The sequence below is a fragment of the Dysidea avara genome, chromosome 11 (assembly GCF_963678975.1).
Source record: "Dysidea avara chromosome 11, odDysAvar1.4, whole genome shotgun sequence".
In the NCBI taxonomy this organism is placed as follows: Eukaryota; Metazoa; Porifera; class Demospongiae; order Dictyoceratida; family Dysideidae; genus Dysidea; species Dysidea avara.
This window is the reverse complement of record NC_089282.1, coordinates 22591035-22614215: the sequence shown is the minus strand read 5'-3', so window position 1 is coordinate 22614215 and position 23181 is coordinate 22591035. Positions and strand designations below refer to the sequence as shown.

Genomic DNA, 23181 nt, shown 5'->3' with positions numbered 1-23181 from the left:
GGTCATCACAGCTCTAAGTGCATGTATACATAGTTAAGCATTGTAGTGTCAGTAGTATTTAGTGTTATAGTCACCATGCACTGCATGACTTGTACATATATACTAATAATTGGAGTAAACTCTGATGTGTATGTTGGACTTCTCTGTACTAATCACCACTACCATTTCATACAGTTTTATGGTTTTTAACTTCCTTACAAATAGCACAGTAGTAAGTATACAGCAATTTTGGGTAATACAATATAAAACTATACCTATGTAGTTCTTAATAGAAACAGTTACTACCCAACTTAATCTTTGTCAATTGGCTTTTTCAACCATCAAAGAAATCGCACTGTCATAATCTTGTACCAGTGTAGGTGTGTAGGTGATGGTTGCTGTGGACTTAACAAAGTTTAGGAAATAGCTCTGTGGATGGGCAGGATCAAGTTGTGTTGTCCAAGCGCGTAACACTTTCATGCTTGAATATGATGGAAAATCACTTGATGGAGCCATTAGATTCCAACTTACACACATTTCACTGCTTGGTGGTGAGACGGGTTTTCCATGCTGTAAAGAGGAAATGTGAACATTACTGAGTGCAATAATACTGAGCAGGCACATGCACAATAACTAACAGGCCTCATTCAAAATTTTCCCCACAATGGAAATTTCACTTACTATATAATATATATACTGTATCAACAGTATACTATGCTCCAATGTTTATGTAAGTTTTATCAGCTCATTAATAATTGAATTAATGAATGCTCTATTAGAGTACAAAACATTGAATTTGAGTGTTCAATTGTTTTTTCATGTCTTTTACTATAGTATCTGCTCTATTAAAAACATTTGATGCCTATTATACTTTTCGTTTTGCTAGTATATTTTACAGAGGCTTACTTAAGTACAGTTCTCCAGCTTACATAAAATCCAATGCTTTTTTCATTGATATTCCATTTGATATATTCTCCCTTGTAATAATCACTTTCCAAGCATATTACTACTTGTAAACTCACAATTGCTCTGTATAATCGAAACAAACCTGCAATGGTGTTCAGTATATCACATGGCAGCATACGTGTCAATATCTAACTTTGCTTATAATCCTTTCTCACTATTCTTCCATCAAGATTAAGAGAGTATTGCCCATTGTTGCTGATTACTTGAATTACTCCATTTTTCTTAGAATCTACACCACACATTATGTCACATAATGAAAATAATAGAATGACAAAGTTTTGGTACCTCGGTTGCCAGATGTGACCAGTCTAACGTTCCACATGTAGTCCCAGTCAATTTGAACAGGTCCATCAACAGTATCAGCCTATCGATATAGTTTACACAATGATTACTTTGTATGCGAAATATATACCACAGTCTATATGTAGAAAGCACACTTTTGTTTTTATCTGCTTTTTACCAGTTAGGTACTGGAAGGCAAACACTGGAGGCAAAGCCTGTACAAGGTGCTTATATACCACAAGCCAAGGAACCTAAGCAAAAATCTTTAACAAAAAATAAACAATTTAAACCTACATTAACAATACATAATCTATGCGGTTGTAAATGAGTTACATACAAATAGCTACCATTAATGCATATCATTGTGGTTGCACCATTGTGACTGCACTTTTAAGCTAATCCGAGTTGTGCTCTGGTAAAGCTGTGATGGAAGTGTTGACTTTTGATAAAATACTGAACAAACACCAAATTCAATTCTTATGAATAGCAGTGATTTCTTATTATCATTTCTTGATTTCTTGTTCTACAATTTACATAGAAGGTACAATTTATACAGCCACTATTACTGTAGTTGGTTGCTGACTTAAGATTATGCAAATGCTGTTTGCATTAGAATAGGCATGAACATGTAAGTGGGGAAGGGGCTTGCTCAGCTCAGGAGGAGGGATTATCAGAATGAGACCTTGCCATCGGATCTGTGACAAGGAGAAAGCCTGACAGATTCCTGTAAGTGCTCGAGCATAAATTGGATGGCTGCAGGTTCGGTCATGGATTTTTCTTCTTTCTCCGCCTTTTCACACATACTTTATGAAACAACTTTAAACAGGCTGTAGGACCAGGCGTCCTACAGACCTTCAGACCTTTTTCTGTAAAGCCTTAATAAAACATGTAAAGGGGTCTTATAGCCTTTCCAATCGTATGTACCCAGCAACCCATAACTTAGCTTTTGAATATGATACCACCCTTAAATTTGGTCATACACATCTAACATACCACTATTGCTGGAGGTAACGTGAAAGTGATATGCTAACAGCATGAAGAGTCAAATGTGAGATTTTGAAAAGGCTATAAGACCCCTTTTCACAGATCCAGTCATGATTATGTTTATAGGAGGAGTGGGACTGAAAAACACAAAATATTGCAACCGACTGACATTATTGGCCAAAGATGGTGGCATAATTTTGAGCATAAATCAAAAGTATAATAGGTGATTTTAAAGTACTGCTCAAAAGCACAATGGTCAATTTTTTGAGCATTGTAGTCTCATGCCTAGTCCTAGATATTGTCGCACTAATGAAGCCATTTCTTTGACAGTAGCTAGAAACTGCACTAACTAGTATGTTATCAGACTCTCTCTGAAATTTCTTTACCATAGCAGGATGTTTACACTGATATTTGAGCTATATCAGACAGGATGCTTCAGTTATCTATTCTTTAAGATGGTTACTATTTTAGAGTTTTTCATTGTATAATTGTGCCTCTTCATTCTATCTGACTTCTCTATGAGACAGTAAAATTAGTATGACTATTTTATCATAGTTATATTAAAGTATGTCAATCATTTTCAACAGAATTGCACAAATTGCTAATTTTCTTGCTGTTAAACTTTACTGTATTTTCTACAACAACAAAACAAATTATGGTATGTATATAATTGCTTGATAATTCCAGTATAATTCCTGATTCCACAGATACCTATTATTCCCAAAATTATGTTGGCATAATTGCCGCATCCTATCCAGGACTGTTATACTCCATAGGTATGGGCAAAAGTGTTGCTGCTTTGTCCGTGGTACCACTTATTTATTTACCAATAATGTATACACAGATTCAATAGTGTATATGAAATAACAACATAACATGCTGACTATGGGGTGAAACAGATAGAATATAGGGGTAATGAAATCCTTGTAATCACTCCTTCACTTCTATTGTTCAGTCGAACAGATTGGCCAAGCTACAGTTAGAGCATTTTTGGATATGCGCTGTTATTTTCATTCCTTTTGAAGTTTACACGAATTCTGTTAGAATTCTTATAAGGCAAACTGAAAATCAGGAGAGAAATTTCATTTATCAACTTACTTCCGTGGCGTAAAGTGGAGTAGGTATTTCATCACCTGCACAAAAGCACACAAAAAAATTATATTCATAATGTGAAAAAAGTTGGCAAAACTAAATTTTATTTAAAAGCAAAACATCGTTTGTGACCAAAACCATTCCAAATCGCACATCAGGCAAAATCAAACTAACACCACCAGTGGATAGCTACACTATCGTACTACTAGTTTTGACCCTCAGTATTAATCAAACTAATCAAGGCTTTGGTTTTTAACAGACATCTTTTTTGGGTGATGTGGAGAGCTTGAATGGCGGTTTCAGGCCTTGTGTAGGACCTGGCTTAGCAAAAATCAGTGGTTTATTTGTGGATGGCCTGATAATGTTGGCCAAACGGTTTTTCTGTGGATTTTGCTGCAAATTAGCCACTAAGAAGCCAGCACAGCCCTGTGATCTCGTGTCTGGACTTCTATAGTGGTATGCCTCCATTTTGAAGTCTATGAATCTGGACTTCTATCGTGGTCTGCCTCCATTTTGAAGTCTATCTCTTGCCCATTCTACCACCCCTCCCACTATCCCCCCTCACTTCCCTTTGTGAGCACTTGTAATATTAGTTTGCTCGTCCAACTGCTCAGATTTTCTATCTTATTCGGCGGAAAACTCTACAAGCATCTACAAGTACTGGAAATGGTCTGATAGGTAATAGATTGATGCATCTCTTGTGGAAATTTCATACGCATGTTTGCTATCTTTGGCGAGTTATGCTGACTTGAATTCTTTAAAAACTGTTTATCTCGAAACTTCTAATGTGCGATTTGGAACATCTTTCCAAAATTCAGTCACATTTTATTTAAAAGTTTGCACAAATTATAAGACAGTAATATCAACTTACCAATATCAGTAGTGCTGCATTCAACTTCCTACATGAGCACAGTACTATTATCAGGGCACTCAGTAGAGAGTTGTGCAGCCAAGAAAGCTGGTGCACCACACCAAGTGTATGGAAAGAAAATGCAATTTCACATAATTATACATATATAGCTTTATTGTCTGTTCTCCACATTGCACCACTTTTGCAGGGGAGCTGCCTGCTAGGTTTGGCAGGCCACACACTAAATTTGTGACCGTCTTAACAAAACCCACCTATAGTTTGTACAAGTAAACAAAATCACAAAATTATGCATGCTACAAAGAAAAATCATGCAAGCCATTACTCAGAGAAACAAAACTCAAACCAATTAAAACTATACACTGTCTTATTCACCTGCTCATGGAGCGTTTGAAAGTCTTTGTTTCATTTCTGTAGCCCCAAAGATATGTTTGTGTCATGTTATGATATGGTATAGACATAAACAAAATCGTCGTCATTTCCTCAATAAAACTGCCTTCATATGTATTATGCGTAAGTGACTACAGGGCTAAAACCATATACCTTGGTTAATTTGCCAATCCGTGGTGAACATTTTAAGCCAAATTCCAATACTGTAGACTAATGTAAACGAAAATTATGGCTATTTAATATTTATAGTAAACTTAAGTTAAACTTAATGTATTTTTATGTGCATATTGTAAGGTGATTGACTACAGTATTTGTGTTTTGTAGTTATTTTGACAACGTATACAAAAAAAGAAGAAATTCTAAGCCCCCATAAACAAACTTAATGTTAGCCACATAATCCCAGGAATGGCACTGCTGCACTCAGGATGTGGGTATAGACAAAGTAGATATCCACCACATTGTTAGGTATGGTGTACCTGAAAGTCTTACAAGTTGGACCCAAGAACTGGACAGAAGTGGCAGGGATGGACAGCCAGCTACAGCTACGATATATTATAGTATGAACAATACAAATCATCCAATGGCTTGGATACATGATCATGTCAGTAATGCAGAGTACTGCAAGCAGCTGGCTTCTCAACTGTTTGGAAGTATGTAATGGCTAATCTTGCTGGAAAATGTAGGCATCAAATATTTTTCTAGATGCCTTTGGGGAAGAATGCATGCAGGGTGCGTTTGATTATTATTATGATTATAAACTGGAAAGACAACAAAGCGTGTTACTTGCTGTAACGTTCGTAATATGTATCAAATGTGATCGTCTTAGAAACATTTTGCACAACTTCCAATTTATTTTATTTTCTCAGCTCATCTCTAGTGTTCAAGGAATGGATCACCAATGTTTCAGCCTATTGTGGTGAGCAATTTTGGAATTATAGTGCTAGACAATAGGAAATTGATTTGTACAGCGACTATACTGAAAATAAACACCAAGGACTCAGTGTGCTCATGATTATGTAAAATAGATCAACTTTGTCACAGCTACAGGTAAACAACTTATGGGAATAACTTGAAAATTGCAACATAGAACAGAACAGGTCACATAAAGGCAGTAGAGAATTCCATTGAATGAAAAAAAACTTGTAGTAACTTATTGGAGCTGAGTATTTGGATCAAAATGAAGACACTGTTGGGTTTAGTTATACTGACCAATACTACCAAGGTGCCATGAAGGTATTGTGAGACTGGTTTCTGGTCAATTAACACATTTTTGTGAGAAAGTTACTACAGCACATTAGCGGTAACTCATTTTACAGTACTTATATGCAATCAAATGACCTTGTCAAGGAGAATCCTTGCTCCTCCGCTAACTGTAAGTGAATTCTTCTTGTAATAATTAATGAGGTCTTCAACGCTGTTAAACTTCTTTCCATCTCCAATATCAAATTGTTTTCCTTCACTGTGTATCTCTTTGCACTTGATCGTTTTATCTCCAAACCTTGTAATGATAAATTCCAACCTCACATAGTGTGAATATTGTGGAATATAATATATATATTTGTTTTTTATGTATTCAGTGATCACAAAGATGAATCACATGCAGTAGCTCATATGAGCTTCATACAGTTGTGATGGTATGCTAAAGTTTCAACCTTGCTGCCAAAATGAGGCCCTCTGGGCTTTTAAACTATGAAAATTTTTCTGGGGGCAAGCCCTCTCCCCCCAGATCCCCACGATATAACAACATATCTGTTGTATGCTTCAAATTGCATTCATTAATTGTCAAAGTTAGCTCCCTCAATCTTTGGCCTACTCCACCACCCCTGCCTTGAGGCTTATATAATACTATTAAATCAAACAGTTCAATAGACAGTTATTAGTTGATTTTTAAAAAGAAACTCCTTTTAAATCATTGTGATCTCTACTGTAATGATATCACTTTTACCTGTAAAATACAAGAGACTTACCTTATCCACAACAGGTGATCACCAGGAGATTTATACGATGGGCTAACCAGAAAGCTACCTTTCCCTTTCAGTAGCATCTCAGGGGGATTGTCATGGTACCACCTGTGTTCCAATATGAACATCATTAATCACAGCATTTAATGTATATGCCATACATGGCTTTGATGCTGTTTGCATTAACAAGTGGCTTTACCAGACCAACAACTAGAGCTCTCTTCTTCAGCATACCACAACTACTGTTAATTAAATGAAACTTCATTACTTCATATGGTGATTCAAACTGCTTTGAAATGATACCATCACCCAGACTATAAGAAGATCCGACATGCTTCATTTCAAGATGCATAACTTCACCATTACATCTGTAACATTTACACAGAAATACTATTGTAAGACCTCAGTGATGATTGACTTACAGAACTGATAGTGTGTAAGTATCAGCACTTTTTTGGCTGCGTCTCCACAGAAAGTTACCGTGTTCCTTAAAATCTGTTAGCAGTTTTTCTGCCTCTTTTTCATTGCAGTCATGAAAATATCTACAATGCGATATATAATCTACATTCTAACATAGCATCATTACAAATTGTTTAGCTAGTCAGGTTTAACACATTGATATAGTGCGCATGCCCAGTGCACCTTATATGTAGAAGTGTTGGGTGTGCACATATTACCTCAGTATATCAGGACGAATCTTTATACCATACTTATCACCTGTATATCAAACAAAACATAATGTACAGTAAATGGTAAATGACAGTGGTACCAAGGTTATCAACTGTGCTTGAAATAGTAGCACGCTTGCACTTCTTGTGAGGACTAAATTCATCACTCTATATAACATAAAGTCAATAAAGGTAAAAGATTTGTACAATATAGTAGTATGTACTGTATAGTAGAGATCCCCAAAAGACAATCGCTAAGCAAAGGTTGCAAATGAATCTTTCATCTATTTGGTAGCTTTGTGGCAAGTGTAATATTCTCTAATGATTATGTCTAATATTGCTCTATTGGAGTTACTAACTACAAGCATTTCAAAAAATTTGGAATTTATAACTAGAGTAGAGACCATAGCACATCGATAAAAAGCACTGAAACAAGCTGGAGTAGTGCACAATATTAAATCACAGTAAGCAATAAGAAGTGTTATATCCCTACTGTGCTCCAAAATGCCACAATGGAAATGCACAGTAGGGATATAACACTTCTTATTGTTTTACTGTGATTTAATATTGTGCACTACTCCAGCTTGTTTCAGTGCTTTTTATCGATGTGCTATGGTCCCTACTCTAGTTATAAATTCCAAATTTTTTGAAATACTTGTTTGTTAACTTTTTTTTGTAAATAATATTATTATGATTGGTAATACATACTGCATTTGAAATGACGCCAGTGATATCATCTGAAAAGTGAAGTATCCATTATGCTTTGTTGTCAGCTATGTTAAACCCGTTACACAGCAGTACGAATCAAGAGCTGTTTGAAAAGCATCTCTGCAACCAACGCATACCGAAAGAAAGGGTTGGTGCCGCACTCCCCAGTTATATAAATTATCATTTGAAAAGTGAAGTATCCATTATACTTCGTTGTTGGCTATGTTCAACCTGTTACACAGTAGTATGAATCAAAAACTGTTTTTAAAAAACCTCTGCAATCAAAGTAGCCACTATGAGCAATACAGACAATTTTCATTACGAGAGGAAGCCATCACATGCTACCACAAAATTGACACTTTTTGCTGTCAGCAAAGATGAATGGGGCACAAAGGAGGACACTGGAAAGTCCATGAAGAATGCATTGTACGTACTTCGGTATGCCAAAAGGCACCTCTCAGGATGAAGCGATGTCGAACACTGAAAAAAATCAAGCCCGTAGCCTTAGCCGTTATCGAGTTATGCTTGTCTGAAGGCATCAGTCAGTCAGTCAGTTACTTACTCAGTCAGTAGAAAATTCCGTTAAATACATTATTTTTAAAATTCCGTAGCAACTTGTTGAAAGTGTTTCGGGTCGATCTGAAAACTTGTTTGGGCTTAGTTTTACCTAACCAATACTGCCTCATCGTCGTCTGGGAAAATTGAGGCTGTTTTTGGGCGATGTTAATTCGTGGGCCACGCCTACTCCTTTGTGGTCTCTACTATACACTACTATCCTAGGGTATGATTGTATTGGAATAGATTGATATTTATACAGTGAACCAGTGCATTTCACAGGTAAGGTTCATATAGTTTAGCATCGCTATTTTTCCTATTATGCTGGCATTATACTTACGCTTCAAAGCACTTATTATGCTATAAATTGTACCAGCATAATAGACTGGTGCCTAACAATGGCACTGCTACTATTGAAAAATGTCATTAGGCTTCAGCTAATTGTGCTTTGATATTAGCCTAGTCCAAAAATCATGTTCATTATGCTCAAATCTGTGCTTTCAATATAATGGTTAGCTGACTGTTTTATTAGAGTATATTATCAGTATTACAGTGAGTGATTGCCCTATTAGACTATCTTGAACCATATTTCCGTGAAGTGTAAAATAATCAGCCAAGAAACAGTAAAAACAATAGTGAAAGCAGTAATATTAATGAGCAGTATGCTTATGTTTTGCTGTACTTTTGGTACTCGTCTAGCACATTTTAATTTTAAAAATTTACCTATTATGTTAGCATGCTTTTACTAGCCTATTATGCATTTGATATCATGTCCACATAATTGGCACAAGCCTAATCACCATAGAGCAAGTTGATGTTGTGCTACTTCTAAAAACCAGGCACCCATTCCATTAATACTGTCCCTTGCTAAACAAGTAATTGATCAACCATGTATAAAATTTAGGTTTTAATCCAGGTACACTGTGGGTGCATACTGAAATTGTTTTCCGAAAATGTGTGTGTATGTATATATGCATGTTTGTTTTTCTACACAACTACAAATACCATCCTTGTTAATGACATTAACCCATTAACAGCTACTGCTGCCATATGATGATATGGCATCGTAAGTCACCCACAGAATAAACCTTTGCCTCACTATAACTTGTAAAATGTATTTCATAGCAGATGCACTAGTACTGAAGTGGACATGCCCATAGAGGTCTCGTCTCTAGGGTAACCTGATCCTTCCCAAACTAGTGCACGTTTGTTATGCAATAGTGCAAAATGTAATCTCCATAGTAGGCAACTTATAAATCATTCTTCAAGTTGAAAAGTATTATTTGATAACAAAGAAAGTGCTATATATCAATGGAGACAGGTAAAGTTGCTTTATCCTAAACATGGTATGATGGACACATGTGAATAATGCATGCACAACAGCAAAACCAGCTGTGGAATGGGTGTGTCACACCATAAGTAGTGTAGAATAGTTCTTTGGAGTGTAAGACACCTTTGTAAATAGTTAATTGGGATTCCGTTGTTTGTTTGTTGCGGTTACTGTTTTGTACACAAAAACAACATAGTCGACCTCCTTAGTTTATAGCGAGTATTTAGATTTATGGTTAATAAATAGTTCTGTGTATTGGACAGTATTATTACGTGATTCCACAATTCAGCCAGTAGTTCCCTAAGAATTTAGCCGTCAATGGGTTTTAATTAATTAATACTGTAATGGTGGGTGCCATACAAATCATAACTTTACATACCTGCATATGGTAAAACTGTGCTCCTCCAATAGGATTTTTCTTTGTAGTGTCATACTGTCTATCATGCTGCTTTCTTGATGGCTTCCTATAATACACACACTTCCTGACAGTATATAAAACTACAAAAACTTAACTGTAAATGCTTTTAAGGTGGCAAATAAGTGAACCTTACAATGTTAACAGGACAGCATGTTTGTGGTCATTCATGAATAACATATAAAATTAATAAACAAGGAATTGCTTTGATGTTTTGAAAGAACCTACTCCATGGTTCACCAGCAGAGTTTTCAGCTAGCCTATGATAAGTTCATTAAGTATGTGAGTCAAGTCAAAATTATGACAAATGGACATCAAATGACTTCATATAATTACTTCAGCACTTTAAGCATCACTAAGCTGTTCCTCATAAAAGCGAAGAAATTGCCAATATAACCATCCGAGTTATTTTGACCTTGCATACAGTATAGTTATATCAGAGGCTACATTTGATCAGCCGTTAACCTGACTACTTTGTGAAACTTATGTACTGTGTCAATTTATCCAAAAAATGTGATATCTTTCATATAATCCTAATAGAACACTCTGCACATATTCAAATAAAACAGTCAGTTTCCTTGATTGCTAGCTATAAAAGCAGGCTAAGTAGTGCTGGTATGGAGATATCAAAATAAGTTGGATGACCATGTTGGAAGTTAAGATGAAAAACATCACCAGGACATAGCCCATCATCATCATTATGAAGCTCACTGTTCTTTATATACACCTGGATGACCTTGTGACAGAGCACAGTATAATGTTGACTATAGAGCATCATTGTGACAAATTCTTATTGGGCCATGAGAGCAGCCTAACCCGGATGGTTACCAAAGCTATCAATAGTTGAGAGACAAGTGCACAAAGTAGAGAGAGGAAATAAAGAGCTCCTAGCCACAGACGTAGTCAAATAAAGAATTCTGGCCAAGTATGGCCAAATCGAGACAGACTTGAGGAATAGCCACTGCTTGTACCAGAAAGCTGGATATCCTAGAACTCAAACGAGCTTGACACCAAATGTGACCGGATCTTGGAAAACCTACCTTTTGGGCACAAGCTAACTTTTTGGGAAAACTCAAATGAAAATTTCAACAATATTTTTTAAATTAATTTTTTTGCACATTTGGGTAAAGCAACTATTAAACCTTCTTGCTGTAAAGTTTCATACCCATAGCTTCTTTTTCCTAGGAGATATGGATGATTATATCAGACCATGTAGTAATTTCACATGCGTGGGACAACAAGTAACTTACAAATTGGGTGATTTGTTCAGGTGCTGGAATAGCTAAAACTTAGTCTTAGACAATGATACATGCCATTTAATTGCAGAAAAATACCAAGAATACTTCATTAAACTATCAGAAATGTCTTTTAAAGTATTTTAGATGGTAAGAATGGAATTATTAGTAAACAAAGTGATTTGTCACCATTTGTCACCCTTAATCACCCACATAACTCAATACATTACCATAAAAGTTAGTTTGTAATGTACAGGACAGAAAATCGGCCATATCTCAGGAATGCTTAAAGATATTAAGCTGAAATTTTAACACAAGATAGATGAGCACCTAGTACCTAATTTAAGCTATAAAACAGAAAATTGACCCATGTGCCAAAAAGGTAGGTTTTCCAAGATCAGGTCACAAATACTAAATGATGCAAACGGGTCATCAAGTACATGTGGCATGCAGATCTTGCTGAGAAAATGAAACTATATGACTGCATGGAGACATGATCACAAAATAGCAGTGGCAGCAGCCTTCTCATCTGGAAAACTAAGCTGTTCAGCATCCATGGAAAGAAGGCTGATGGAAGGCCCCAGTGTGCAGATAGAGTCCGCAATCTGAAAAAAAATCAACTTTTACAAATCAACCCCCCTACCACTGTGGGATGTTCATTGCAGTATCCCATTGCTAGATCCACCATGAACCCGGAGGTAAAATTGTTGTTTTCACTGAAATATCAACTTTATTATTTTGCAAGATGCAAAATTTATTTTTAAAATTTTGTACTCCACACAAAGGACCAGATAAAACTTTCTATTTAGCTAGATATTATCTAGAGTTATTGTAGTTCAAATGTACGTACAGTAATTCCTGGCACAGGGTTGCTTTCTTTCAAAAATCAGAAAAAAAACCATGAATTTTTGAATTCAAACTGCCCTACCAATCAACACCCTTTTCACATGGCCACCCAAAAGTGGGTTCAACCCAGGTTGAATAACCCATATTCAACCCAAGTTCAACCCAGTTTCTGTTCACAAGCAATCATCACATGATGGTATTCATTGAATGATAATTGTCTTCTGTGCATTTTATATATTCATTAAAAACCGCAACTCACTTTTGAAGCCATAAACTGAGCTAAACCCGAGTTCAACCCTACTGCTTTATAGGGTTGAACTCGGTTATGACTTTGAGGTTCAACCTGGTGATCATATGAATGCATTAACCCTGGTTGAATGTGGTTTAAAGTGACCATGCATATGAAAGGGGTTCAAGACAAGAAAAGCCAACTCTTCCTCATAGCGATGTGATAAGGTTGGATACATTTTAGTCTGGAAAGGATCTGAGACTTCTCACCATTTGGGTGAAGAGCGTCAAAATTTTTGTGCGTCAATGATTTTCTCTCAATGGTGCTAAAGTCCTTTCCAGTACATCTGGTGCCACACTGGTCAGTTGTTTAGAATGATGATAAATGATGGTCCAAAACATTTGGTAGTATTGGTGTTTCTGTGATTCTGCATACCAGCAGCTCACAAGAAGCTCAACCCAGCTCAAATTGAAAATGAAGAATTTTGTGGTTTTTTTGATTTGTTTTGCAATGTAATGGTGATGTAGGGTGATCTAGTGAAGATTAGTGAATAGATTATAGCAAGATGTGGAAACTGTGGATGAAATAATAATTGACAACCACTGATACCAAACGTCCAGGGACATCTTTTGCCAAGGACAAGAGAAGCTAATTCTTCCTCATAGTGTTTCAATACAGTTGGGTGCATAGTCTGTCTATGCTGATAGTTTAGAAAAGATCTGAGACTTCTCACCATCTGGGTGACAAGCGTTAAAATTTTCTGCAGCATTAAAGAATTGTATCGTGCTTTCTAGCCATTTTCAGCACTTCTGCAGCTACAACAATTGTTAATTATCGACAAAAACTAGGGTGGTAGGGCAGTTTGAAATCGAAAATTTGTGGCTATTTATTTGTCTGTCTGTCTTTTTTTTTTGTTTTTTTTTTTCAAAAAAGTAACCTTGTGCTGGGCACCCAGCATATTTTGTTTATTGCTATGCATACTTTTTAACTATAATAACTCTGGCTATGATCTGGCTAAGTAGCAAGTCTAATCCGGTCCTTTGTGTGGAACACAAACTTTTAAAAATAAATTTTGTAGCTCGTGAGATACTAAAAACGAAATTCTGTGAAGACAACAATCATGCCTCCAGTTTCATTGTGGATCTAGCGATGGGATACTACAATGAACATCCCACAATGGTAGGGGGATCGATTTGTAAAAGCCAGTAGATTTAAGCCGTAATCCCAAGACTCACATAGTCCCAAGATTCACGTAGTCCAAACCAGTGTTTATTCTAGGATTTCTCCTTTGGGGAGGGGAATTCAGGAACAAAAGTCTGTTACATAGTTGTCCAAGTTCACAACTATATAAAGCAGTTGAAATAGCTGCCAATCAGGTTAGGCATTTAAGGCTCATGAGTGCTGATTTTTGTGAAGCCAGTGATAGAGCTTGATGCATGAATGCACGGTAGTGATGATAGTGATAACATAATGATGCAGATATCTTCCAAGAAATAATTTAAAACTTAGAGTGTTTGAAATTAAATACTAGGGCATTTTCATAGTTATGGCAAAACAAGAAGTTTTCTTTAATATCAGGCTTTCTGATATTATATCTGGGGGGTGGTTGGGATGGCTCTGCATGTCATTTTGAAAGTAGAAATTTTACAAAATTATATACACTTTTTGAGATGGAATTTAAGGACAATTTTGATAGTTAAGCATGCTTTTTTTCTATACTTGGGCTCTCAGATATCAAGTAGCCATCACTATAATATGTACTGAGAGCACTTTAAGGTTTGCATTTGCAATTTTTAACCTGGGAAAATTTTACATATGAACCACTCTCAGACATAATCTCAGAGCATTTTTGATAAGTTTAGTGTGTCATTGCTAAACCTAAGTATATAATATAGTAGTCACTTACAATTTTAGGGGGTGAGTCTGAGATTTTAGGGGGGCAGTTCCCCCCTAACAACCCTAGAATAAACATTGGTCCAAACCCCTCCCCTCGCCCCCAAGGCAAAAAGGTAAAGAAGAGAGTCAAAAAGACTGCACTGCCGAAATAATACTACGACTAAGACAGCGGGAGCGAAAGTTAGGCCCCTATTTGGTGATTATTAGTTTCTCATCCACCGCCCGCATCCTTCTTAAGCTACCGCATGGTAAGCCATTATTTACTCTGCGCATGCTCAGAAGAACACGTGATACCAAACTGTTATAATTTTTGTTGATGAACGCTACAATGCGCTATATATCACCAGGAGAACTGTTGTTTTCCTTAGCAAATTGCTGCAGTGCCAGTTGCAATCGTGCTCTATCGACTTCATCAAAGCAGGCTTTCAGTTGACTGTAGAAAAACAGTTGGCGATCACGAAAAGTAGTGAAGGAAATGTTTCAGTGTAGTAAGAAAAAAAGACAATTTGGACAAGGTCTGTACATCAGTGTGTTAATATTATAAAATAATAGTATAATGGTAATACCCTCCCGCCCGCATCATAATAATTAGAAAGGCTGGATGAGAAACTAATAATCACCGAATAGGGGCCTTATGGTCAAATTGGCAAGGTGAAGGCTTCAGGATGGATAAAGGCAAGGTATGAAGTATAAAGTTCACACATAACTGATTGACATTCACAGTATATATATCAGTAAACTAACCTTTGCATTGGAGTTTCTGAGGTGATATTTTCTGTCGTATCCATCGGAGTACATATCAAAAGGTTGCTGCAGACCTTCAGTGCTGGTCACTGTAAAGCATTAATACAATAAATACTTTAGGATTAAGGAAGAAAGTCCATCCCTCCTGGAGGAGACTGAGTGTGGCCCCGACTAGACATTGGGTGACCTGCAGTTCGATTCCTGGGGCTGGAGGGATTTTTTTCCTTACTTTGGCCCCTTTTCTGTTACACCTTTTCAGCTATAAGTCACTAAGTCTAAGTCCTTGAAATTAGGTTAGGTAATCCTAAGGCTGTAGCACATGTTGCTGCAGACCTTCAGTGCTGGTCACTGTAAAGCATTAATACAATAATACAATACAAAAACATATGTATGGGATTTGTCAAATCAAGTGTTTTCAGGTGGTCAACATTAAAAGTTTTCAAAACACTGGATTAAACCCTTAAAAATTAAGAATTATGCATTAAATAAATCTAATATCTGTTTAATATCTTTTTTGAAGCCTCAACTTGGTAAAACAGGCTGATCATAAAATCTCATCATTCCTTGTCATTTATTGTCCAATGCAAAATACATGTATTTTACACTACATACAAAAACACTAATTTATAAACTTTAACTCACAAAATCTCTACAGGACACCATATAATAAAAGAAAGCCCTTGAATTTCTCTAGCCAATTCCGACCGTACAAATGGGAAAATGTCGCCATAGCGACAGTTATTTACTGCTGATGACGACATAATACGCGCTCCATACATTAACCTATTGGAAAATTTAATCATCTCGGCGGGAAAATCCCAATTTACAAGTTGTTATCCTCCACCAAATTCGCTAAATTTGGTATCATTCTACGCAGCGAAGGATTATTATTATTATTATTATTATTATTATTGTTTACTGAGCAGTCAGCCCTGCTGGTGTGCTCAGGAATCACATAAACAAATACATTAGGTACAATAATATGATTGGAGTCTAGCTGTAAATAGATCAGTATCTGCAATTTCAATTGTGTCAGTTGGTAGTACGTTCCACTCGTTTATTGTTCTTGAGAAATAGCTGTTTTGGTATGCCGTGGTGGATGAGGTAGGTAAAATATAGTGAAGATGGTGGTATTGTCTTGTTGGTCGTGTTTTTGGTAAGTAATAATGAGGAATTTGGAGTGATAACTGTTGGTAGTGTATCTTATGCAATATTTGTAACCTAGATAATTTCCGACGAATTTGTAATGTAGGCCATTTCAGCTGATCCAACATTAGAGAAACTGAACTGAATCTGCCATAGTCATTCAACACCCAGCGCGCTGCTCTTCGTTGTACTTTCTCTAACTCTGAAATATCTCCAACGTGGTAGGGATCCCAGACAGCAGATGCATACTCTAGTTGTGGTCTCACCATTGTTAGGTAAGCTGATTCTTTAACTTGTTTAGAACATTTGTTTAGATTGCGTTTTAAGAAATTGAGTGTTCTAGATGCTTTATTGACAACATTTGATATGTGAGGTGACCAAGACAGTGATTTATGAATTAAGACTCCTAGGTACATATGTTGATCAGATATATCTAGTATGTGACTGTGAAGTGTGTAGTCGTAAGTGAGTGGTGATAAGGATCTCATGCAACGTATAACTGTACATTTACTAATATTGAACTTAAGTTGCCAAGTATCGGCCCATTCTGACAGTTTATTTAAATCTTCTTGAAGTCTGTTGATGTCTTCTACACTATTGATAACTCTATAAAGCAAGCAATCATCAGCGAACAGGCGGAGTGGTGAGTTGATGTCTTTAGTTATGTCATTTATATACAATAAGAACATTAGAGGTCCAAGAACTGTGCCTTGTGGTACCCCAGACATTACCGACACTGGACTAGAGGATTCACTATTTAAAACAACACACTGAGTACGTTGGGTAAGCCAAGTTTGGATCCAGTTATAAGTACTGCCATTAATTCCATAATATCTTAGTTTGGTCATTAAGCGTTGGTGTGGTACTGTATCGAATGCTTTAGAAAAATCCAATAGGATGATATCTATTTGTTTCTGATGGTCTAGAGCAAAGGATATGTCTTCTGTAAGAGTAATTAGTTGAGTTATGCATGAATGATTAGATCTGAACCCATGTTGATTTTCAATTAATATGTTGTTTTCGTTTAGATGGTTGATGATGGAATGATATATAATGTGTTCCATAACCTTTGCACAAATAGAGGTCAAAGATATGGGGCGATAATTACTAACACTACTGTGGTTACCTTTCTTAAATACTGGACATATATTGGCTTTTAACCAATCAGATGGCAATGAGTTAGTTGACAGAGAATGATTGAAAATTATGTGTAATATTGGTGTTATTTCATCTGCGCAATGCTTCAAGATGTAAGGGGATATACGGTCTGGACCACTAGCTTTATTTGTATCAAGTGTTATAAGTAACTTATGTATTCCAGATTGTGAGATAGATATATCAGTCATGTTGGGTACTTCAGTATTACTATCCATAGTAGGCATTGTTAACAAGTTTTCCTTTGTAAACACAGATTTAAAGTGATTATTCAAAGCATTTGCTTTGTCTTTTGCATGATGGATTGTTTGGTCACCTATAAGTAATGTCGGAATATCATGTTTATCTTGTTTTTTGGCTCTGATGTATTTCCAAAATTGTCGACGATTTCCACTGAAGGAGTTATTAAATAATCTGCTGTAATAGTTATTGTGTGCTGCTCTCACTTTCAAATTTATAGAATTCTTTAATTTACGATAAGCATCCCAATCAGATTGTAAAGCGGTTCTTTTAGCTTTGTTGTACAAACGTTTTCGAACTTTCATATCCTTTTTCATTTGTCTATTTATCCATGGCAGTCTATTACTTGATTTATTTACTTTGTGTGGAACATGATCAAGAACAGCCTTGTGAACTGTTTGCTTAAACTCTTGCCATAGCTGATCAACAGATCTAGACTGAGGGTTACTGAGCAGGAAAGCATTTCTAAAGGTTATGAGATCATCTTTTATTGATTGAATATCTCCTTTATGGTATAAAGCAACTTTGTGTTGGTTTCTACTTGATGTTGGTTTATTAATTATGTCAAAATCAAATATTATAGCATCATGATCAGGATGCTTAATAAGACTCCGACCGTACAAATTGTTAAACAGGTTAGTTTACAAAGATATGTTAAAAAACACGTGTTTTTACGGGCATTCTGAACACGTAAATTTCGCGGTACAAGGCTCCTTTGTAGCTTCCCCTTCGTTACTACACAAAGAACTTACACATGAATCGAATCACCTTTCATCAAGGAGTCCGATAAACCAAACTTCGTGTCTGTCAACCAGAGTACGCGAAAGTTATGGCGCTTTGTTTAAAAGACGGTGTTATTCTATATGAAACGGGCGTAACCCATTCGGAAATCCGGAATATCTTACACAAGTTTTGATATGATCCATCGGAGTATCCATCGCTAGCTCAGTACTAAAGTTCAGTGAATCGTGAACAGCGAACTTCCAACGAACAGCGAACAACGAACTTGCACGCATGCACGTACGTGTTATGGGCGTTACTGAACATGGGCGTGGCATAGCGTGTGAGAGCTTTAGGGTGAGGGGCAACTGGAAACAGTGGAAATGGAAAACAGATCTGGCATGTATTCTAGAGTAAAGTACTCCTTGTTAATGGCCAGTTCTGTAAGATTACAAAGTGACCACCTTCATACAAAAATCACCTCTACACAAAGACCACATATGTCAACTCTTCAGTGTTGAGCTTATCAAGGTTACTTACATCTTCTACGTACGTATGTCTTGGTTCGCACTTCACTCACTTCATCAGACTACCATATGGCTATCTAGTAGAAAAGTTTGGTAGGAGAAAATTTGACAAATTTAGCAATCTTTTGCTGTATACAAATCACAGTATATCAGTAAACTAACCTTTGCATTTGTATACCAAATCTTTTGCTGTATACAAATCTTTAATAGCTATAGACAAATTTGCTAAACTTTTTCTTGTCAAAGGGCAAGTTTGCCAGCTTCCTCCTACCAAACTTTCCTGCTAGTTATACAGTATCCCCAGCATCCAAACTCTGAAAAAAGCAAACCCCAGAAAGTAAAGGCTGCTGAACAACCCAAAGGAGTGATATAAAATAAGGAAAAGTTATCTGACTACCTTTAAATCAGCATAAGTCACTTCACAGATAGCATTGTGATGATGGAAGACCATTGTAAGTAGTGCCAGGGTTTGAAGCTTTGGTAATCCATAAGTTACCTATAGTAGAACTGTACATGCAGTCATTATGTGAGTCAACTTCACACAAAAGCAAACTCAACAGATTTTGTTTCGTTATTATGTCCTCAATGACAGAAAAAAAAAATCCCAGGGAATCTTCATGGGGGGAACAGTATCTTCACTCTTTAACGGTTAGACCTTTTATGGTGTTTATTAATTGTTATATCTCAGCTAGGGTACTACTTGTATCAAAACTTATACCAATTAAAAAGCTCTTGCAAAAAGAAATCTTTTTGTGCTAAAATTATCATCCTGGGACTATGTATAGACAAGTTATAATAGTATATAATTAACAATATATTAAAATATATTTCCAGGTTATATATATATATATATATGTACCACTTTCACACCTCAGATCAAAGGAAGCAAGTGCATATATATCACATATCGCACTGACTCAAAATGTTAACAAGATATACGCAGTGTGTATATCCCGTTAAGGCAGTGCGTATATCTCGTTACACACTGCCTTAACAAGATATACGCACTGCGTATATCTCGTTAACTTGAGACATTGCATACCTAATAGGCGTGCACACTATATCCAGAAATCCTCAGATTTCTTTGATGTTTTACTGTTATTCTCTTATATAGGGAATCAAACAAGCTGCAATTGTGGGATTGAATTCTGCCAAACAACCTGTGATTGTGGGATTCAATTTTAATACATTAGCAGTAGTTTGTTTTTTACTTTTGTAAATGTAGCAATTAAAATAACATAATTAACACTAGTCTCTTAAAATTGCTATATTAGCAATAATAAAATCAAACTACTGTTTGATGTATTAATATTGAACCCCACAATCACAGTTTGTTTGGCAAAATTTAATCCCACAATCACAGCTAACTTGGTTCCCTATATAAGAGAAGGGTATAGCAACTAAAGATTTTGCCAATTAGGTGAGTCTACATGCTAAAGTAGAACATATTAGTTATACCATGGGCACTCGTGCTTTGCCTGTATATACGTACTCGCCCTTGGGCCTGCGGCCCTCGGGGTTGTGCATATATATCAGGCAAAGCACTCTTGCCCATGGTATTACATATATATCACTACAGTAAATGCCATTTATTCAATTTATTCAGAACTTTCACTAGAATTCATGTATATTATGGAATAATAGGTGCCTACCTGGGTGGTGACCCTGGTGCACAAACCACATCATCTCTGACCAAGCAGATCCAAACATGACGGATGTTTTCCACAGGACATCAAGATTTCATAGCAGTTCTGAGCTTTTATTTTGGTAGGTCACAACCAACATTCCTCGACTTTCTTCCTTGTGGAAGCATATCTGCACTCTTCCAACAATAGCAATGTTGAGAGAGGCTGCCTTTGCTCTGGAGATTGGGCGGTTTCAGGAGTAACAGCAGCAATCATGCCCATATCATGGAAGGTGCTATGCCCATCCAATGTGCAGACATTGTGGTTAGAATGTGCAGACATTGTGGTTAATGTTGTCAGCTCCATACTGGACGAATTCTGTTGCCAGGTTGGGAATGTCAGTTCCATGGAGTTGAGCAGTATTATGCTCAAACTGTTGCACTTCTTGGTAGGAACCAGGCCTGCGTCAAATATTCCAGTATTAAAAAGCATAATAGGCTGGAGCGCTATGCCAGCACAATGCTAGCATATGAGGTAGATATTTTAAACTATGGAACTTTACTTAATTCCTTGAAAATAGATTGATACTCCCTAATAGAGTAGTCAGTAGAAACTACAAACTGTAATACAGCACTCAAATGCATTGTACATAGCTCCTTAGATTGATACTCTCTAATAGAACAGTTACTTTGTAGTGAAATACTCTAATAGAGCATTCACTGATTAAAATATTCTAAGATAATTGTAAGAAAAGTTGCTAAAGTAAGAGCATAATGCAAGCATAATGGGAGCACTGAAGAGCATAATAGGTGAAAAGTTTGGGAAATTCCTAAAAGCATTTTAGGCAAACGTTTGAGCATATTTGACTCAGGCCTAGTAGGAACAGCAAAACCCATGATGGTGAAAGAAGTGAATGAGGAATCGTGATGCAAAGTGATAATGTAACTGCCTTTCTAACCCAAACTGCAGTGATGCTAGCAGGACCCAGGTTGCCAAGTGGTATGCATCATTGCTTGTCCAATTGAAGCCACTTTTACACCAGCTTTCTTCGAGTATCTGGTACATAGGTATACTCTATGTCAGCTTCTTGTGACTTCAGGTCATTGCAGAGAAAGTAAACTTCATGGGGATGTTTCAATAACTTTGATGTCTTCCTTGCAGCAGCCGGTACAAGTTTCTCATCTTCTCCTTTACGGTGTTTTGTTTTCTCCTGTTATACCATTTACTGTAGTAGTCTTGTTGCTCCACTCTTGCTGTTGTACTGAAAGTAATTACATCTGGCTTACCATTAATCTTGGTCTGAACTATCCTCTCTCCAAAGTGTTCTTGAAGTTTTGTCTTCATGTGCATATAGCCGTAAGCTTCAAAATCAGTATCTGCCAGTTTTTGGTTTATGCGATTGTTGGTTGTGATTTGCTCATCATCTTTATCTTCAAGGTAGCTTGCAACTTCCAAGAATTTTTTTTCCCTCTTGTGATATCCAAGCTTTGGCCTCTTGCAGTCTTATGCAGCAAACGGAGTGTTTTTCTCCCAAGTCTAGCTGTTCTACCACAAAAGAAACAATTAGTCTTGAAACAGATGACTAAAGTGCAGATCTGTGCTTGGCATTGTCTCTACTTGATTGCTGTCTTTTGTGGGTTACAGTATTTGTGGCGACACTCCTGATGTATTACTTTCCCAGACATAGTACGAACAATGTCACTCCTGGCACTACCCTTAGCTGTTAGAGTAGAAGATGGAACTCCTGTGTCTACAGTAGTCTTGCAGATGGCACAACATATACTCCATTGCTTAAAGAAGAATTGATAATATTTGGGTGAGCTGGAACACTGAATGATCGACTTGGCTACCTTTACTTAAAGGTCCTTGGTTCATTCCCAGGCCTTGGCACCAAATGTTGCAATCAACAGCATTTGCCCTGGTTCAAGTCTTGCTTTAGTTAGCTAATCTTCTCATATTTTCATCAGCATTACCATACACTGTTGTAGTGCATAAACGAATGTCGATTTTATGCTTTGAAGGTTTGAATGCAACATTTGAAGCTTTGATGAATATTGTACGTAGCTATAGCTACAGTTAGGTACATATTATGTAGGTGGCATAATTTTGAGTGTATTGTAGCTTAATCCATTAAGCAATAGCTAGTTGTTGTTTTGGCTCCATTTAGAAAATGGAATTTCTCGCGTTAACACTGTTTTTAACAAGATAATAGCAGTTGAGAAAACAAACAAGATGTAGCTGCTGCTATAAGACCTTATAGTAGTACACAACTCAAGAATATTCTTCCTCTGCAGCTTGTCCCAACTGTACATGTACTTCGCAATTAGCAGTGGGCATGGTCACTTGTGGCGCTAGCTAGCTAATTAACTTTTCAGACACCTAGTACAACCACCTTCCATTACTTTCTAGTGTCTCAAGTACATATAACTATCCATTGCGAAAATTATTCATGGCGTGATGAGCAGTCAGATTCTTACAGTCTTCTGCTCACTAATACAACCAGGTTGTGCATGTGCAAAATTCGAACTTTGCTTATGTCATTCGAATAATACACCATTCGAACCATTGAACAAATGCAGTACATTTGTTTATGCACTATACTGTTGGGCCTCATCATTCT

The 23181-nt window shown here is 36.6% G+C and overlaps 1 protein-coding gene and 1 long non-coding RNA gene across 3 annotated transcripts; one reads left to right on the top strand and one right to left on the bottom strand.

The window, feature by feature from the left end:
* Positions 1 to 161: 161 nt before the first annotated feature.
* LOC136239069 (tyrosine-protein phosphatase non-receptor type 11-like) lies at positions 162 to 18717 on the bottom strand. Its single transcript, XM_066029810.1, has 15 exons — positions 18623 to 18717; positions 15149 to 15199; positions 10163 to 10247; positions 7292 to 7358; positions 7200 to 7239; positions 6945 to 7064; positions 6684 to 6890; positions 6529 to 6630; positions 5900 to 6059; positions 4175 to 4202; positions 3310 to 3344; positions 1231 to 1309; positions 1079 to 1174; positions 909 to 1027; positions 162 to 549 (listed from the first exon to the last, which is right to left on the bottom strand). Exons 1-15 carry the CDS (start codon positions 18703 to 18705, stop codon positions 301 to 303), a joined length of 1521 nt encoding a protein of 506 aa, XP_065885882.1. The 5' UTR covers positions 18706 to 18717; the 3' UTR covers positions 162 to 300.
* On the top strand, positions 16176 to 17882 carry LOC136239354 (uncharacterized). Of its 2 annotated transcripts, none has more exons than XR_010693427.1 (6): positions 16176 to 16569; positions 16638 to 16704; positions 16754 to 16937; positions 16987 to 17077; positions 17134 to 17239; positions 17323 to 17882. It is a non-coding gene; the product is annotated as an uncharacterized lncRNA (long non-coding RNA). The 2 variants fall into 2 exon arrangements; XR_010693426.1 differs by having other exon boundaries at positions 16622 to 16704; positions 17323 to 17879.
* Positions 18718 to 23181: the final 4464 nt, after the last annotated feature.

What these genes read in the sequence shown, in the direction of transcription:
- LOC136239069 (XM_066029810.1), bottom strand. Translation starts at nt 18,705, where the DNA reads ATGCGTGCAAGTTCGTTGTTCGCTGTTCGTTGGAAGTTCGCTGTTCAC. An exon ending in CAAGGATTCTCCTTGACAAG is followed by an intron (nt 4,203 to 5,899) that starts GTCATTTGATTG and finishes GTGCTCATGTAG; the next exon opens with GAAGTTGAATGCAGCACTAC. An exon ending in CTCCACTTTACGCCACGGAA is followed by an intron (nt 1,310 to 3,309) that starts GTAAGTTGATAA and finishes CTATATCGATAG; the next exon opens with GCTGATACTGTTGATGGACC.